This window comes from Fukomys damarensis, unplaced genomic scaffold, assembly GCF_012274545.1.
Source record: "Fukomys damarensis isolate Sample0158 unplaced genomic scaffold, DMR_v1.0_HiC HiC_scaffold_33, whole genome shotgun sequence".
NCBI classification, from domain to species: domain Eukaryota; kingdom Metazoa; phylum Chordata; class Mammalia; order Rodentia; family Bathyergidae; genus Fukomys; species Fukomys damarensis.
This window is the reverse complement of record NW_022900945.1, coordinates 25,109,036-25,128,989: the sequence shown is the minus strand read 5'-3', so window position 1 is coordinate 25,128,989 and position 19,954 is coordinate 25,109,036. Positions and strand designations below refer to the sequence as shown.

The window sequence follows — 19,954 nt, the reverse complement described above, 5'->3', positions numbered from 1 at the left end:
GCAGCGGCCGCGTGGTGGGCAGCGCTCGCGGCGATGCTCAGTGCCAGGGAGGAGTCCTCGCACGCCCTCACTCTTCCTCTCCGCGGTTCCTTCTGACCCTGTGGGGCGCGCTGGCCACTTCTCTCCGGGCGCGTGACAGCGTCCCTGGGAAAGGTTTGTTGTGGGTTTGCAGTGAATTGCGGAGGCAGAGACCGCAGCTCAGGGACCTGCGCTCCGCGCTGGCAGCGACCTCGGGTGCAGCCCTCCGGGCTGACTTAGCTGTGCGCCCCGGTGTGTGTAGCAGACTCTTCATGTGTTAACTCGGTTCGGTCACACTTGGAAATCTTGAGCTGTCGCTAGAAGAATCTGCTTGCAGACTTGTTCTTATTAGGGCATTTGCCCCACTTTCTAGAATCACTTAGTGTAGGGAGCTACCTTCTCTGGGTAAGACGTAATGGATTTCATCTGCTCAGAAAGCTGGTAGAAGAAAATCACCCCATTTCCTTAGCAGTACCAGCCCCTCGAAGTTGCTGTGAGGACTGAATGACTTACACGTGCAAGGTGCTAGGACGGTGCCTGGCGCCGGGTGAGCGCTGCCAGGCGTTGACACTGCTTGTCCCAGCCCCGTGGAGACAGGAGAGGAGCAAGGAAGGGGCACGGGATAGGAGAGGCGGCCAGAGACTAGGAACCTGGTGTTGCTTCTCCCTTCGAAGAGGTGAGCGGTTTTGGAGGAGATAGGTCTCCTCTACAAGTAGTAAAATCAGGGCAGGGCTTTCCGTCTTTCTGTAGTGGTACTTCAGATAGCAGACGGTTACTTCAGCGTGAATTCGGCTTCTTTAGGCTAATAATGACTGATTGATGTTTGTCGAGCGTCTACTCTGTGCAGACACTGCTGTCCATAGTGGCACAGCTGTAATTAAGCTTCACATTAATTCTGGTAAAAACCCCATTAGCCCAATTTACAGACACCACAGGCGGTTACTTGCCCAAGTGCGCACACATCTTTGAGTTCTAATACCCGAGAGAGTTTGCTCAAATGGGCCCGAGCAGCAAGTGCAGCCACATTTGTGTGTGTAAGTCCATGGTCTTCTTCCATTGCCCAGCTTCCTTTTTGAGTTGAACACATCTTTTGAAATACATAAAATATCTGTGCTTAATCTAGATCATTTTATATATAATATATATACACACATATGAGGTGCCAAATTGCAGCTCCTCTGAAACTGGCTCCAGATTGTTATAAATAGCTCTGTGACTTGTATTAATATAGTTCTTAGTCTTAATTTCTTTTATTAATTCTCCAGACATTGTTGATCGCCATTACTTGGCTTCCTTAGGAAACAGCTTGAGGTTGGCACTGGAGGCCGGGAAATAATTCTTACCCCCTTAAGGGCTATTAAAATGGAATTGATTTCATGCCATTGTGTTAGTTAAAGGATGTTGCTCTGTTTCTTGGTGTTCTTTGCTTTTGGCTTTAATTATTCATTGTTTAGCGTTTCAAGGCTTCAGCATATTTTTTGCCCTTCAGTTTATATTTGTCATTTGTCAACCTTTATTTTTCCTGTTGTGATGGAATCTGACCATCGCATGGCAGCTTTGCTTAACAACTATTGATTTGACTCATGTTTTTAAATATAAAAATTATCAACTTACTTTTGAACCCCATAACTTCAAAGCAATCCCTGGGGAATTCATTGTTATTTTTAATATTAGCCAACAGGGGGAGCCCAACATACTACTGTGTTGATGTCTGTAAAGCACATAAATAAGCTGGCAAGTTGGGTATTAAATATATACTTCAGAAGTAGAAAAGGTTGGGCCTTTATCTAGCAAATTAACCAAATGCCTTTCTGAATTTGCAATGGAGAACTAGATTTAATTTCAAATGATGAAAATAAGAATGACCTTGAGGATAGGGCCTGTGTGTTGGCTACGTGTCAAGAACTCTATCGTGGCTGGACAGATACACACATGTAGGGTTTTTTCAACTTGTTTTCCTTAAGAGGTGTGTATATGGAATAATTTTGTGTAGTTTGAATAATATTTCTGGTTAAGAGAAATGACAGTTAGAGAAACCCACTGTGAACCTTGGTATAATGATCCTAATTTATCTTTTGCATAAAGCTGTTTATAATGATTTACTTCAGGTTGGTTGACTCACAATCCTGTCATTATTATCTTTCATTAACATTTTTCAAATGTAAAGCAATAAGGGATCCTTGGCCTTAAATTATAATAATTTGATTATCGTGCCTTCTTCAGAGACATATATTTTAGTACAGATTAAATATACCTTATCTGAAATGATTGGGAATAGAAGTGTTGTGGATTTATTCAGAGTTTAGAATACATACATGTACATTATAAGCTCTCTTAGGGAGGCAACCTAAGTTTAAATGTGAAACTTATGCACTTTTTGCTCATAGCCTAAAGGTAATTTTATACAGTATTTTTGCAGCGCTTGCAATTTGGGTTGGCTCTGTCACATGAGGTCAGGTGTGAAGTGATGTATCATTGGTGCTGAAAAGGTTTTGGACTTTGGAGCATTTTGGATTTTTGGATGAGGGATGCGCAATAGGTATGGTAATAGTTTGAAGGATCATATTTGTTACTACTTTTGGTTCATATGTATTTATCGATAGTCATTCCTATAAATACATGTATAAATAACATTTAAGAATTAACCTGCTTGAAAAATCAATTAAACTAACTTTATAAAAAGGTTTATTATCTTTGCAGTTTTATAGTCCAGTTTTTCTTCCTGTTTCTTTTGTATCATGTAGTGTTGATTAACCAAGTTAAGGGCAGATGGACCCTGTTTTAAAATAACTTTGAAATTTAGCCCCTTATTTCTATATTCCAGCATTGCCCTTAAACTGCAGAATAGTGTTTATTTCAAATCTCATTTAGTCTTCCATGCTGTGATCTAGTTTATTTAATTCCACAAATGTTTATCAGCTCCGTATCTCCTAGTTGGCTTGTGGTTCCTGGTTTTGGAGTTTGGCACATTAGCTGTCCACATTCAATTCTCTGAAAGGAGGGGACCAACTTGCCTGAAGGATGCCTAGGGCTCTGTCACTGAAAGCTTTTTTGGTTTTGGTTCTTCTTGGTTTTTGCCCTTTGAGACTGGGTTTTGCCTTGTAGTTCAGGCTTATCATGAACTCGCTGTGTAGCCCATGCTGGCCTCAAACTCAAGGCACTTCTCCAGCCTAAGACCCCTGAGTGTTGGGATTACACCAGGCTGGGTATCATAGAAAGCTTTTAAGGATTGACAAAATTGGTTTGCTGCAAGGAAACTATTACCTCGTTCTCTTAAAGACTCAAAAGGAAACTCCCCTTTCCCCTTTGCATGCAAACTTGATTTATCTTGTAAAAGCCAAGTAATTGTGAGGGCAGACTTTGGGCCTCACCAACCAGGGAACTCAAATGTCCTTTATCTTCTAAGAAGGTGATCACTGTTGACTTCTTTAGTAACTAAGTGATGACCAATTTCCTGGGATCATAAATCTGAAAGATTCTGACTTTACATTTTAAGCCTAACAGAACAGTTAGAATTAGAAAATGACTGGGTAAGCAGTAACCTTGCTGTAATAATTTTCCTGGATGCTGCTGCTGGGTCGTCATTTTGAATTTCCCCTGTTTTTGATAGTTCATTTTTAAATGTATTTTTTTCTGTCCTTTCATTGTTGGTGCATGAAAAATTACGATTGTCAGATGTATTTGTTAATAGAGGAACATCTTTTTAAAAATACCGTTTTACCAATACTTTATTGCCATTTTTATCAGTCCACTGGAAGCTTTTCTTTTATTTTTCAACTTGTTAAACTCTTTTAAAATTAAAAAAAATGTTAACTAGTTTTTGAAATTTGTATAACCTGAGCTGGGTAAATGTTTTTAGGGTCTTTAACTTAAAAGCAGTCTTGCGTAGGAATATAGACAACTGACAATGTAAGAATGAATCCAAGACATGTGAAAAGCTAGCCTTTAACAGATTCAGCAAGGACATTTGTGTCTTGGGAGAAAATTAAATGCACTAAGATCCATAGCAATAATTTCTCTGGTTCCACTATTCAGAGCAACACTTGGAGTGATAGTACTGCTTCTTTGTAGCATTTCATAAAACACAAGCTGTTGCTAATTTGTTCAGTTTCCAGTGAAGTTGAAATAAATCTTTGCTAGTTGGAAGGGTTTTACAAGATTTGGGTTCATTTCCTGGGCTCTGTCCATTTCTTGATTTCTTGTTTTATATTTTTTGAAATAACACATTTGCTTGTGAACTGACATTGAGCTTTATTTTCTCTGCTTGCAAAGTCCTTGCTTAAGATTTAGCACAGATTTCCAGCCATTCTCCCTCCCCAACCTTAGAGACTACTGATTTTGATCCCTTGCTATTGCAACCAAGATGTGTGCAATATTTCATATTTGAAGCAACATTAATATAAATTCTAAGGCCACATTCATTTGGACCTTATACTGCATTTTTTTTATTCTTGAGTGTTTCAGGCCAAAGATGGAGACTTAATAAACTGACAACTACTTAATGATAGTTAGAGACCATATTTGAAATGGAAGGTCCGAAAGAAGAGCCCCAGAACCATTTCTTCAGCCACCCTGATAGAACTTGATGTTAATGGCTGGATAAGAGAACGGTTAAGGATTGTGTCAGTGCTGGTGATTTCTTTAGGTTGAAAGCTTCTAGCCTGGAAGGAGCACCCTGAGTGATATCAGGAGCCTGGCAAAGTTTATTTTTAGATTTTAATATTAAACTATTGTCAGGATAATAATTTAGAATTGCCTGAAATATTAGCTCTATCTTCACTTTAAGAAAAAGGATTATAAAGAAGCATCTATTCTCCGTACCCCTTCGGCACTGACTCAGCGTGAAAGGGACCTTCTGAGTCGATGCTGTTTGCAGTAAGAAGTAACACCTGTTTTTCTGTCCTTCCAAATACATAGTTCCTTTCTCTGGTATATGCTGAAGGTCAGGTTTTTGTATAATATTACGGATGGACCATTTGTAAAAACACATTTAAGTTGATTAGTTCCTGCCAAAAAAAAAAAAAAGTCTTTAGAAAACAGTCATCACAGATACAGTCCTTGAGCTTTCCTATTTATCAGATTGCCTTGGGAAATGGTCTGCAGTTTCACAAGCACGAGGGCTAATACTATTGCTGGATGAGAACACCCAACAGGCCAGGTGGAGGGTTTAGCAGAACTTTGGATTTCTTTTTTTTACTCTTTTATTAATGGAAAGCTGATGAATGTTTAATTCCATTTGGTGTATGAAAGTGTCCCTTTGGGGAGTATCATCGTGTTAGAGTTTTTAATGATTCATGTGTTTTGACAATCTGGTAATGCTTCTTGGATGCAAAAATGTACTGATAGCTATTTGCAAATTTCATTTCAAAATTAACTATATGACAATTACTAGAGCAGAATGTGGCTTTCTTTTTTAAATACTTGGAAGGTTATATGAAATGAGATTCTTAGATTCTAATCACAAAACCCCATATTCACGTGGTACCCTAAGTACTTTTGTGTGATCTTCACTGTGTTATGAGTTATCTCTTTTATGGCTTTTTTCTTTAAAACAAAACTTACTCAAACACAAAACTCTTCTGAGTACCCTTAAAGGATCAATCTCATTTTGTTATATCAGACTCTGTGTAGTTTGCTGGCACATTAGATTTAACACAGAGGGAAAGCACCATTGAGTCATTATGTACATTTTGCATCATCACAGTGTAAGGTCTTCCCTATGTGTGTGGGAGAAGTTTCTGATCTTCTAAATCAGCATATTTACTATTGCTGTTCTATGTCTTTTTTTCCAAAGCCTTTCCAAATAGACATTTCTATTGGCTTTCTTAGTTTTGCTACTTTACAGAGATTGTTATTTCTTGTGTATTTCGTATTATATGATATTATAACAACCTATTTTGTGAAGACATATCTGTATCTTTGTTTTTAATCCTTCATATTGTTCACTGCAGTTGCTGTACAGCCATTGAATGCATCATGGTTCTGACAGGAGCCAGAAGGATGATCTACTTGCTATACTTCACATTTTTCTGTAGATTCATCTTTTTCAGCTTGTGGCAGGATTAATTATTAGAGTGTTGGCTCTCTAAGGTGTTCAAGGTCTTAGGTTTATCCAGTGTATGGTCTAAACAAGGAGATTTCCTTTAGAAAGAGTTCCACTGCACTTTGAATTTGCCTCCAGAAAGTATCTGATAATGATAACACTTGCTGGGTGGGGCTGCCCCCTGCCACCCCCATGACTGGGAGTTAGCTAAACTCATAGCAAGATTCCACTTAATTTAAATGGGTACAGAGGCTAGGAAAGGGAGAGAGGTGTCTCATTCATTAGGAGAAAGATTACTTTTGCATCATAACGAGGGATTTATGTGTTTTTTTGGAATTAATATATATTTCATGTAGGTATTACATAGATAAGAGCTTTGCATCAACTTTTTTCCCCTAGGGTTGAGGTTCTGTAGTTGGCGACTCTGTAACCCCAAAGATCCTATTTTCTAAAAGCCAGGAAAAAGCAGTCTGCTTCCAATTATGTATCATAAAAAATACTGAAATTAAGCCAAGAAAAATGATCATTTGGGAGTTGGTTTGCTTTTTTGCAGAGGTTAAAGGAGAAAGGACTGTAGATGCACATTTTAAAGAATCTGCTAGTTTTTTGCTTGGCTTTCTGATTTTTCTAAAATGCTCTGTATTGGAAATTAAGAATAATTTTAGGATTAAAGACTTTCTCCTCTTTGGGCTTTTTGTTCCTCAGACAGCACATCCAAGGGCAGTTAGGCAGCTTCTGCTGACATTATGGGGCTTGGGCCCCAGCTGGTGTTTTCCATAAAGCTTTTTCCTGGCCAATGGTGCCGGTTATGGGCTCTGGGTATGACACCTGGTGGTGGGTGCTGAATACAAGGTTTTCTGATACACTTTTGCCATGCTTTCAATTGAACTGTAGCCTGGCCCGGGATTTAGCTCAGTGGTTTGGTGGCCTGCCTTGCAAGTGCAAGGACCCGAGTTCAATCCCCAGTACCCAAAAGAAACAAACAAACAAACAAAGATAATTGAACTGTAGCCCTACTGCTCAGCAGTATTCTGTTGGGAGATAAGCTAGGGATACTAGGAAGAAAAGGACAGATACAAGAAGTTTTAAGTAGGTGGACAGTGTGGGGATGAATATATTGTCTTCAACATTTGTTTGTTAGAAGCAATTGGCTTTTCTGAATGTCTGCTGCTAGTTTCAGGATTAGTGGTCCTATGAGACCCACATGATACTAAGAAACCTCCTTTCCACCACCAGAAGTTCACTCCCAGCAGCTCTTAGTTCTGTTTCTCACACCTTACACCTCCACAGAGTATTGAATAAGACTTTCCTGATGGTGCAGTCCTTGATAACAAGTAGTCTTGTCAGGGTTAGTCTTGTCTGAACTCTTGGTTCTTTTCTTCTCACCTCACATTTACTCCTCAGCCTACTGCGGGCCGAGCTCCCATGCCCATCACACTTGAATGAGCCAGAAAAGGTACAAAGTACAAAATTCCTAGCCTGCTCTCAGTCTGCACCTTCATTGTCCTTTTCCTGATTCATTTGCTGTTTTACTATGGAAGTAGTTCTCCTTGTTCCACTCACGGTCCTGATCTCTCTGCAGTCTTAATTTTCAATTTGTCATCCATATGTAATGGCCTTTGTGTTAGTCCATATTCTGTTACTGTAACAAAATACGAGAGCTTGAGAGACTTATGCAGAATAAAGGTTTGTTTATCTCATGGTTCTGAAGGCTGGGAATTTCAAGATTAGGTGACTGCATCTGGGGAGGTACTTGTGCTGGTGGAAGACCCTCTTTTTTTTCTTCCCCTGGTAGACTTATACTTGGACTTATCTAGACTAAGACTGAGTCTGTATTAGTCAGCCTTCCACCGCTATAATAAAATACTCAACATAATTAAATTTTGAAGAAGATTTATTTTGGTTCATAGTTTTGGAGGTTCTAGTCCGCTATTGATTGGCCCTGTTGTTTTGGGCCTCTGGTGAGGCAGTATGTCATGGTAAGAGTATGAGACAGAACAAAACTATCTACCTCATGGCCAGGAAACAAAAAAGAGGGAAGAGATGGGGGTCCCATAATCCTCCTCTAAGGTATTCCCCAAATGGTCTAAAGACTCCCTACTAGACCTTATTTATTATTATTATTATTTTTTTTAGCAATGTGGTTTTGCTATTTTGCCCAGACTAGCCTTGAACTCATAATCTTCTCACCCCAGTTTCCTGGGTAGGTGAGATTACTGCTGGGACTACAGGCATTCACCACTATGCCTGGTTAGACACCACCTCCTGAAGTTTCCACCCCACCCAATACAGTATTGGCACTGTAGAGAGTGTGCCTTTAACACAGGGGCCTTCTTTTGGGAAACATTTATGATCCAGACCTTAGCAGAATCTTGCCATCTTTATGGATCTATAGCATTGGCCAGGTATATGGTATGTGTTGTCAAACTGAATTCTTCAACTCAGTTCTACTTCAGTTAAAGCTTTGGGGGAAGGTCAGATGTAAAAGTTAAGATAAATTTAGCAAGAGACAACACAAATGAAATCAACTTAGATTCATAGAGTTTGGGAATAGAGTGGGGCATAGAATAATCTTCTTTAAGCCCTCTAAAGCTGAGAACGACCAGAGAGAGACAGAGTTAGGTAGCTTGCCCAAGACCACATAGCTGGTGAGAGAGTGCTTCCCTCCTTGGCTCTCTGCAATCTAGTCTCCACCCAGTAGCTATAATGATTCTGATAAAGCCTAAGCCAGGTCTCATCATTTATTTGTTTAAAATTCTCTACTGTTCCTGTCTTCCAGAACACAGATTTTTGCAGTGATCCGTAAAGCTACAATAGTCTACCACCCTCATGCCTGTTACTTTTGCTCTCTGGGAGGCTCACTTTGTTCTAGCTGTCTAGCCTGCTTGCTGTCCCTACACACTCCAAGACACACTCTGTCTCAGGGCCTTTGCATGTATTACTTCATTTCCTTGGAACGTATTCTCCCAAATATCTACGGAGTTCATTCATGTTTATTTCCTGAAGGTCCTTATTTTGAAAGCTTAAAGACATACATACTTCCTGTCCCTTTATCTGTTTCCCCCCGCCTTAGCATTTATTTCTATCAAGTACACAGTTCTATATCTTATTTATATGCTGTCTTCTTGGACTAGAATGTAAGCTTCATAAAGGCAGAGATTTTTATGAAAATTTTGTGAAATTCCTATTGAATTCCCACATCTCTTCTAGCACAGTAAGTGCTAGTGTGAACCAGGTACTCAATAAATATTTGTTGAATGACTAAAAGAATGGGAAGAAGCAAGATTTTTATGGAGTCCTTATAGCTCCAGTTAAACATATACTTCCGTTATTCAAAAGGGAAAAGCCATGAGGTCTGACTAGGAGGAGAATGTGATTTTTAAAGCCTCATTTAAGACTTGTCAGGCTAGAGTGCTGATCTCTTTTTAATTGTCTGACTGGAAGTGGCAACCATGTGCTCCCCAACCTTACAAGCGGTTTGGGAAGATTCCTCCTTTACCTCTAACAGGCAGGGGCTTGCTGTGGTTTCTCTCTGACTGTGGTCTACCCTTTAACTTGTTGGGCTGCAAACGTGAAAGGTAAAACATAATAGTAAAGGATAGAGCTGAGGGGAGAGGACAAGGGCAAGGGGCAAAAATTCGTGATGGCCCCGACATCTTCCCCTGGCTCTGAGCCCATCCCCTTGGTGGCTCAGGGTGCCTTCTAGAGGTACCCTGCTTGGTGGCTATACAGCAAGAAACAGTCCTGAGACTGCCAAGCTAGATGACCCTTGAGTATTTTTTCCTATCTTCTTTGACATGTCCATTTTATTTATTTAATTATTATTATAATTTTTGTAGATAGGGTCTCACTATATAGTTCTAGCTGGACTTGAATCCCCTGTGTAGCTCAGGTTGGCTTTGAACTCATGGCAAACTTCCTGCCTCGACCTCCTTCCTCTCATCACTGTCTCTTCCCAACTTGCTTTATTATTCTTTCTTAGGACCATGCCTTGACATTTACATATATTTGTTGTCTCCCTCACCAATTAAGAGGTAAGCTCCATGAAAACAAGGATGTGTTTAGTTCACTACTCTTTGTGTTCAGCCCCTTCCGCAGTGCCCAGTACTTGTCATGTGCTGAAAAATGTTTGTTGAATGAATGAATGACATGAAATATAACTGCTGATTGGACTTTGCCATACTAAATTCAAAACAAAATAACTTGCCCCTGTGTCAGTTCTTGTGCGACTGTCTGTCATCAGAGACTGATTATCTATCCAGAGCTTTGTTAATATCCACAGTGGTTTAGTGGTCAGGCACAGGCCCTGTTTTTTCTTTTTCTTTTTAAATTTTTTTTAGTCAACTGCTTCTAGAGGGCTCTTCTACTTGGCAGTTAAGAGGGTGGGCTGTAGAGTTAGACAGACACAGGTTCACATCCTGGTGCCAGGACTTAATAATAGCTGTTGGTGGTGAGGGTGCTCAATGTCTTGAAACCTCCCTTTTCTTGCTGTGAAAGTAGAGGGCACGCGAGTCCTTCGATGGCTGAGAGGATTAAATGAGAAGCTTGGCGGGATACAGTAGGTGCTCAGTAGTCACTGAGATGTTTTGTGGGTTCAGAGAAGAAGGAAGGTGTGAGCCTCAGACAGGAGGGTAATGAACTGTAAACACTTGGACAATCACAACGTAATTACAGAGCGGCATGTGGGCAGGTTTTGGCTCTGCCTCTGACTTGCTGTGTAACAGTGGGGCGGTCATGCAGTCTTTCTAATTCTTGGTTTGCTAATCTGTAAAATTAAGGGGTTGGAGCAGATATTATCTATTTCTAACATTCCAAGTTGGCTCTGAGTAGAAGATAACATGGAACAAATTATACACAGAACATTAACGAGACAGTGTTCAATGTGGAGTGGGATTAATCAGAAGTGCCTTTTGGAATGAGGAGAGGAGATTTTCTGGGCTTTGAAGAACAGCATAAAAATGGAAGGTTTTGAGCAAATGAACAGATTTGAGAGAATTCAGGTTTTATGAATGCCTGCGTTTGGGGGAAGATATTGAATGTAAATATTTTTGTTCATGTGAACTACAGATGAAGAATAGCTAATGTGGCATTTCCATTTTAGGGCTCTTATGTTGTTTTTCTTGGGTGCTATTTTCCAGTTCTGTTGTTTCTCCTAGCCATCGTATGACTAAGAATTTTAAATTTCCACAGGTATATTTGAAGTCTCATTCTCTAGGTGGGATACAGCTTAGTTATCCATATGATAAATATATGTAAGGTATGGAATAAAAGATTTTCTTAGTCAAGTGTGGGTGGTGCACATCTATAATCCCAGCATTCTAGAGGCTGAGGCAGGAGGATCATAAGTTTGAGCCTAGCCTGGGAAACTTAGTAATTTAATGAGGCTCTGTCTTAAAAAAAGAAAAGAGCTGGAAATGTAGCCCAGTCGATGGATAACCCTGGGTTCAATCCATACATCTTTTCATGTTAGAGATTTAAAAAGTAAGGCTCCGAATGTCTGAGTGTATAACACATTCATGATAGAATTCCTGTGCTTTTGCCTCCTTTTCCTCTGAGGATGCCTGAAGTTCTTTTAAATTAAATTAAAAATTTTTTTAAAGGTAGGGGTATCACTGTGTTGCCCAGACTAGCTTCCAACTCATGATCCCTGCCCAGCCTCCTGAGAAGTTGGGATTACAGATTTGTGTCTCTGTGCCCAGCCTTGAAAGTTTTCTTATATTCGACTCATAATTTTTGGTTTATTATTTGTTATTGAGAGATATTTTAGCAATTTATAGCTTTCCATACTTTTATTGTAATGTACAAAATAGTATTTTTGTGGTGCTGGGGATCTAACCCAGGGCCACACACATGCTAGGCATATGCTGTACCACTGAGCTATTCCTGCAGCCCACCAAAGATTTTTTCAATGGCTAGGTATCTGCTAAGGCCTGAAGAATGATGACCATTCACTTGAGAATATTCAGTGTGCTGCATTTTGCCAGAATAATTATAGGGTCACAATTTAAACTGTCTTGAAGACAGCTAGTTCCTCATTATAAGTAGTTTGGTTTGATGGCAGTGCCAGACTGAGTTCTGAAGCCCCCTGGCTAAAGTCCTGCAGCTAATTTGGAAATTGTAAGGTAGAATGAGAAAGAATATGTAGCCAGATCCCTGTAATTATACCAGAAGTGTTGAAGTAGTGGCTCACTCACCACTTGGGAGCAAACTTCAATATTATGACTGTTGTTAGGAAAGGACTTATATCCTATACTGAATTTGGAATCATGTTTTTTGACATTTGAGAGAAGTTTTGAAGTTCTGGATAAATATATCAAAATTAATACAAAACTGCTACAAACTACCATTTATGTTGCTACTATCAGTTTTCTTTTTTAAAGTCTTAGGTTTATTCAACGATAAAAGCAACAGTGACAATTATTGATTTAAAATGGACCATGGATACTCTGATTTCGCTTCAGATCTCATAAATCTTTCATCTTTTAAAATGGACCATGGAGCTGAGAGGGTAGCCTGGTGGTTGAGTGCTTGCCTAATACTTGCAAGACCCTGTGTTCAGTCCCAGCACTGTACACGGGACTGTGTGAGACAGGATACAGATATTATATTAGGTAACACTGCCTATATTGTATCTCATATGTTATAAAATGTTATCATTTTATGGATGAGAGGATGATGGGAGCTAAGTGGCTTGTACAGTGTAACACAGCTGGGTATGTTGGGATATAAACTTCCAACTATAGTTCTCTCTTAATTCTAGCTTCAAAGAATATGCCCCCGTAAATGATAAGCAGGAGAAATCTTTGGATGCAAAAATCTTAAATGTGAAAAGATAGCTCTCAGAGTACTGCAAGGTGGGAGAAAAATCCATTTGTCAGTTCAAACTAAACACATCTTTCACAACCTTGTGAAATGTATCCACTTTTTCCATTTTGGTGTGTTTTGCTTGGGAGTGAGGCCTGTTGTGTCTGGTCCTTTAAAGACCCACTGAGGTTCTAACCAAGGAAACTGAGGATTCCAGGGCCAGACTTCGATGCACTCAGGTGGAAGTAAGGGCTGCAGGGCCAGGAGGGGCAGCCCCCACCCCATGAAGGCAGCAGGAGGGAGCGTGGAGAGTGGGCTCAGCCTCTGCTCACCTGTACCCTCTATGTTCCCTGCCCTCTGGTCTTCACTGGAATTGCTGCCCACTAGCACGGGAGTTCAGTAGTGATCTTCTGCTTTTCATTTCCTGCGACTGGCAGCCACAGCATGCTAAGACTACTTAATCATAGGTCTCAGGATAATAAATCTTTTTGGTAAATATGGCCTGCTAATGATAAATAATGAGGGCTTTTATACCATGCATGCACTATTTCATTCAGTTCTTGCAACAACTTGGTGACCTAGGTAAGTGCAATATTATTGTTCCTTACAAACGAAGAAACTGAGGTCCATTCTGACCTCAACATTCATCCTTTCTTGTCTGCCCCTCTGTAAACTTCAACTGATCTTTTCTCAAACACTGTGGGCTACCTTCAGTCTGTACAGCATCCAGGGAGATATTAAAACCCACTCTGATTGCAGCCTGTGCACCTTACTCCTTTTCTCTTTCTCTCCGTTGTACAGCCTTGTTCTCTCTGTGTCAAGGACTTGCAGTGTGCCTCTCCTTGAAATGTCTTTCATCACCTGTGGATGATTTTCCTTTAGAGCTCTTATCATATAATGTGTGGTTATGTATTTGTGAATGTTTGCTTTTTTTTGCCAGACTTGAAGCCCATAAGGGCAAAGAACATGTCTCTGCTTGGCCTTTATTATCTCCATTGCCTAGCACAGAGTAAGCAATAAGTAAAGATTTGTCCAGAGAAAAAATGAAGTCCAGGAACTTAAATGTCTCCCCTAGAATGATGCGCTCTCTCTCTCTCTCTCTCTCTCTCTCTCTCCTCTCCTCTCCTCTCCTCTCTCTCTGTCTCTCTAATAAACTCTATGAGGGTGGGATTTGGCTCCTTTTTTCATTGCTGTATTATTTCCTTCTTGATCAGTGCCTGGCATAGTAGTAGTAGTAGTAGTAGTAGTAGTAGTAGGTAGTAGTAAATATTTGTTGGGTATCTCTTGTACTTGGATATGATTTCAGAGATTTCTCAACCAAATCCAGGACTTTTTCTTTATCTGTGTCAAATCTGTCTGAATATAGGGATTGGGAATTGTCCACTTTCCCTGTGAGGTAGAGAAATCTGGGAGTTGCTGCTGTGACTTAATAAAGGTAACTTCACTGTCTTTGCGTACAGATCTTAAAAGACTATCCAAATATCAAACAACAGTGTCAACTTTACATCTCACACACCCCTTTTTAAGATATGTTGGTGTCATCTACATTGCCTCTTTTCTGAATTCCCTGAATAACATGTTGAATGACCATCAGAACTATTCCTCTACCAACTTTTACTTCACCATTTGCAAACTCAACTGTACATTTCTCTAAACAATGCCCTTAAGTGGCACATTAGAAATATTTTAATAATCTTCAGAAATCATTTTACATTTAAACTACCAGAAGTGTAGCTGTTACTATGTGAGTTCAGGTGATGGCAGTTTAAAAAATCCTATTCAGTATGTCTGTCCTTAAGATCCTCAGAATTGTTAAATCCCCGATTTTCCTTCCCAACTGGGGACAAAACCATGTCAGTACCCTATTAGGATATGAGAGTATAGGGGTTTGTGCTTCATTTTGTCTTTTGAATTTTTAAACAACTTTGAGTTCACTACTACCAAGAATTGTTTATTTTTATTAAAAAAATTTCTTTTGGTACCAGGGATCGAACTCAGTACCTTGAGCTTGTGAGGCAGGTGAAGTGCCACTGAGCTTAGATCCCTGGCCTGGATTGTTTATTTTTCATAGCTAACATCCGTAGTCCTGCAGTAAAATGACAGTTGTGACCAATAATGATCTGTGCAGTAGGCACGGCTATGTTTGATAGTAGCCATGCAGGCTGCCCCTTCTTAGAAAACAAGTTCTGTTTTCAGAGAGTAACTGTTGAGAGAGAATGCTTACTAGTTTGGACAGAACCGAACCTGGGAGGTGGAGTGGTAGCCATGGAAAGAGACCTTTTAAACCTTCACCTGCCATTAGGGCAGTGTAGGTCTTGGGATTTGAGGCTTTTCATTGCCACTAATATCATGCTGACATCTTCCATTTTTAAAAGCTATTCATATACCTTTAGCATGATAATTTTTAAACTTAGTCCTGATTTGAATAATTTCATGTGTAGAGGCCTGTGAGGGATAGTAGTTTTTCTTACTGGCTCTTAGTCCACCACCAGACATCCATTTTGCCATAATTTTTCTTCTCAGAGTAAGATTTACTCTTTAAAAAAACAAAACCAAAAAAATTCAACCTACGGAATATTGCTCCCAACCAATTCCTCTTGGACATTGGTTTAAACCCATGATAGTGTTAGGATCCATTTAAGTAGGGTTTTTCTAGCTAATCCCGGTCTTTACCTGGGTGCTCTTTTGGATCACCTGAGCATGAAGGGCAGCGTGTTCCATTTGATGGCTTCAGAAGTAAATCCAGGCCAACTCTGAAAGTAGCAGAATTACTAACACATTCTTTGTAATCCATAATTCTCTCTCTCTCTCTCAAAATTTTCTTCTCTCAGTTTGTGATTACTGAATGTTTCATACCCTTTGAGTGGAACACATTGCCTTGAAATATATAGACACAAAATTGTGCTTTCAGCATCCCACAGGACATGTGTGTATTTTGAAAGGAAGCATTTGGTTCATGAAGTCCAAAGACATTTAGTGAGGTCAAAAGGCCAAGGCCGAGTGTCCTTGGTCTGTGCAAAATAAGCGTGATAGAACCTCACAGAAGAAGGGACTTTGTGTCTCCCTTGGTTTATTTCAAAGCTACAACTATTTGGAAGCCTGCTGTCATCCAGCATTCTTTGAAATAGGGAACCCATCCTTAAGCGGTGGCCAGGTCTTGAACTGGAGTTCAGCCGAGTGGGAACCACACACTTCCCTTTATATTCTCCTCTGCTTTAGGATCCTGTCACCGCACTAGGGACATTAGATAAAAATCCTCTGCAGTTTATTTTCTTTTTGAACAAGTTACATGAGGGAAGGACTTTTAAGCTAAAAGAAGAAAAGCTCTCTCTTTGTTAGAAACAGCGGTGTGTAGTTTCAACTTGTCTTGGACTTCCTCAGAGATGTTTTAAGATCCGGTGTAAACTCGCTGCGGTTTGCCTTTGGGCATCAAACTGTTTAGCTTGGCTCTATTATATCTGTAATTGCTGTATTTTAATAATTGCCCAATATTCTTGTCAGCATTTTGCAGTCTATATTTTTTAATAGAACCATTTGCCTTTTCTTTCCACAGGTTTGTTCAGACCTGGTTTAAGCCCCTGGATTAATGAGGCCGGAGCCCCACAGACCCTCAGACCCATCTGTGGGCAGGGGTGATATAAGCTTGTTAAATATTCTCACAAGCCTCCTGCTGCCTATGGTTTATGTGCCCCATAAAAATACTCTAGGAAGCCATCTTCTCCTGAGATCTTCTAGGGTTTTCCTTAAAAAAAAAAAAAAATTACTCATTTGCCAAAATAGCATATTCTTTTAGAGAGGCTTGTTCATATCAGTCCATTTAGGTTCCCAGAAATTCCACCATCTGGTTTTGTCCAGCTTAGGTCAGACAGGGTCTTTGAACCTTTTATCCATTTGTTGGACTTTTATTGCTGATGAGAAGGAACCACACCTATATAATACTAGGTGCTCAGTAAATATTTGTTGAACTGAACAACTTCAGGCTTAGGGTTGTAGGGCTGAAAAATATATTTTGGGATATTTCTATGAAGTAACTGTTTGGGCTGTGGGAAGGATATTCTAGTTAAGCAGACCATCACCAAACTGTCATTCAAGACTCTGGGTAAAAAAAGGTTAAAAAGGCCTTCTAGATCATCTACCCTAGCACTGAGAGTCTCCGATGGGGCTGAGAGAGACTTTTCCCCTGTTATAATGTCAGCCAGCAGTTGAAATAAAAGCTTTTCCTTTTTTATGGTTCTTTGTTTTCTTTAGATTGATTCTCAGTGTAATTTAATTTGATCACTGTGATAACTCTGTCATTATAACATTAACTTGAGTCTGTAATCAGCTATTTCTGTTTGCTTCCTGGCACTAGGGAATGTGTATTTGGGATATCATCGATTACTTCAGTACCACAGTATCGCTGGTGAGGTTGCAGGTGCACCTCAGTTTTCTTCTGTAGTCCTGAAAAGTATGTAAAGCCAAAGATTTTACCAGGTTTGGTGTTGTGGGCTTAGAGGGCCCAGAGGTTGAGGCAGGAAGATCGCATGAGTTTGAGACCTGTCTAGTAGTAACATAGGGAGACCGGTCTCAGAAACAAAACAAAACAAAACAAAATACCCCCTAAAAGCAACACCCCAAAACCTCCACAACTCAAGTATAAGTAAAAGTGTTTGCTATAAAAATCTTTATTAGGTAATTACCACCCCCACCCTCTTCCTCGTTTGGTTGAGTACTGCTTTGGCATTTTTTCAAGACAAATTTCTTCTCTTATGCTTTTCCGAAATTCTCCATTTAACTTTAATGTGTATTTATGAAAAGAAGTTTCTGTACTATGTTTTTATACTGGAATTTGTTTATTTTTACAGGAAATTTGAAAATTGCCAAGAGGATTTCAGGCCACTTCTAATTTTCACCGATTGTCTGTGATCTGAAGAACTGTTGGCAGAGTGACTGGAGGGGACCTGCCGTGGCAGAAGGAGAAATGACGTCCCATTATGTGATTGCTGTGTTTGCCCTGCTGAGCTCCTCCTTAGCCACTGCAGGTAAGTTGCATAATATAAAGTGCATATTCATGATATTGTTTTGGATATATGTTTCTCAATGTCTTCAGTTTAGAAGGACTTCGACCATGTGATATTCATGTAAAATTCAAATACATTCTTAGGATAAATAAGATATTTGACTACTATAGAGATACATGGTATGTTTGCCTGTGTTATATTTTACTAGGCTGGTGCTAGCCATTCTAATGTCAGGGACACAGATATCTAGCTAACCTGTGTTGAGCAAGGTAGAGAACTAATATGCAAATAATTAAATCCCACTTTTTTTTTTGGTACCGGGAATAGAACTTGAGTCCTTGCAGTTGAGAAGCAGGCAGCACAACCACTGAGCTAAATCCCTGGCCCAATCCCAGTTAATTTTATTACATGCATAGATTATACTTGCATTCTTACTCTTGATAACTTGAGGAAAGAACTTTTTTCCCCCTCTTTTCTTTATTTTAGACCTTCTAGATAGAGGTGACATTTAGAAGATGGGCTGCTTGGGAGCTGTATAATTTTGTGTAATTAAGATACTTTAATGTATAACTTTCTAAAAAGTAGAGAAAAGGTCTGGGCGTGTAGTTAGTGATTGAGCATTTCCTAGCATGTGTAAGGCCCTAGGTTTGATCCCCAGCACCATAAATAAATAAATAAATATTTTAAAAGAAGGGGGAAAAAAAAGAACTAGAAACGTAGCAAAATGCCTTATGTTTCGTAGAGGTCCTGGGAGTATGAGGTTAGAGCTGAGAGAAAGCGGTGGTTGGCATGTTGTTGCTTAGAGAGAGTATCAGATCCCCCATATGAACAGCTTAGTATTCATGTCAGGATTATTTAATACATTTGGAAGCTTAATTTACTCTGTTTTGTTATAATTTGCTTTGTGTCTATTCTGTAATGAGCTCCACAAAACTAATTTGTTGGGTCAATTATGGGAACTGATAGGTCTCAGTGAGAAAAGTATTGACTTTAAAAATGGTTAGCCTCTTGGTTTTGGCCGTTAGCTGCTCATGCAGAGGAGAGTAAAACAGTTATCATTTATTAGTGTTCACTATAGCAGCCACTGGGCAAAACAATTATAGACTCTGAAGACGAGTGAGGATATTCTTACTTGATGATCTCACTTGATCACAACTCTGAGTTAGGTGTAGTTAGTTTTGCCATTTTACGGGTGATGAGAAATGGAGAGATTAGGTGACTTGTACAGTGCTGTATTGCTGGGAAGGGGAAGAGCCAGATTTTATGTTTGAATTCTACGTCTGTTCTCTTAACCTGTGTGTTACCCTAAAGAAATCATCTCACCACAGAGGTTTCCTCCCGTGGACCAGATCCGGGGATGTGTTTAGATGCAGCCTGATTGAAAATGAGTTGGCAGAAATTAGTTTCTGAGACTGGAAAGCAGGATGTCCCCCTCATCGCAGATATCTTGAAAGAAAGTTGCTGTACTTTTTTGAATGCCAGTGTGTGAATCCGAACTGCCCATTCTTTCTCTATTACTGTCTGTCAGCAGTTTCATTTTGTCTCATTATTGGAGAGTTATTTGCCTTTGAGCCTCTGTGTTAAAACTGATCTTAATTGAAATCTCACTGAAAAGTAATAGAGAGCGGGGAGAGAGGAAAAGAGAAAAAACTTTTTTGATGGGAAATTTGCTGTGCGATGACAAGATGTAAAATCATCCCTGCTGGGTTTGAGGCAAGGCTTTCTGCTTTGCTTAATACCTGGGTCAGACTGGCTAACACTGAAGAAGGTGCTTTGTGGGAATGCAGTAATGTATGGCCTTATTTATTTTTAAATTTTTTGTGGTACTGGGGATTGAACCCTGAGCTTTCTCCCCCACCATTTTCTATTTTGAGACAGGATCTCACTAAGTCACTAAGTTGTCTAGGCTAGATTAGAATTTGGGATCCTCTTGCCTCAGCCTCCCAAAGTGCTGGGATTACAGATGTGTGCCACTATGGCCAGCTGATGTTTTTGGAACTGAACCTGTTTTGCTTAAGTCTTTCCTTCCTTTTTCAAGCCATTAGCAAAGTTTTTCTTTCTTTCTTTCTTTTTTTTTTTTTTTTTTGGT

The 19,954-nt window shown here is 39.7% G+C and overlaps 1 protein-coding gene across 3 annotated transcripts in view; it reads left to right on the top strand.

Moving 5' to 3' along the window:
- Tgfbr3 (transforming growth factor beta receptor 3) overlaps positions 1-19,954 on the top strand; it is a 187,517-nt gene that overhangs the window by 458 nt on the left and 167,105 nt on the right. For 2 of the 3 annotated variants that reach the window (XM_010644936.3, XM_010644935.3), the window contains exon 2: positions 17,710-17,886. In XM_010644936.3, the coding sequence (XP_010643238.1) occupies positions 17,826-17,886 (61 nt within the window). In that variant the 5' untranslated portion in view covers positions 17,710-17,825. Of the gene's footprint in view, positions 1-69; positions 154-17,709; positions 17,887-19,954 lie in introns of those variants that run through there. The other variant, XM_019210787.2, reaches the window with a different exon arrangement.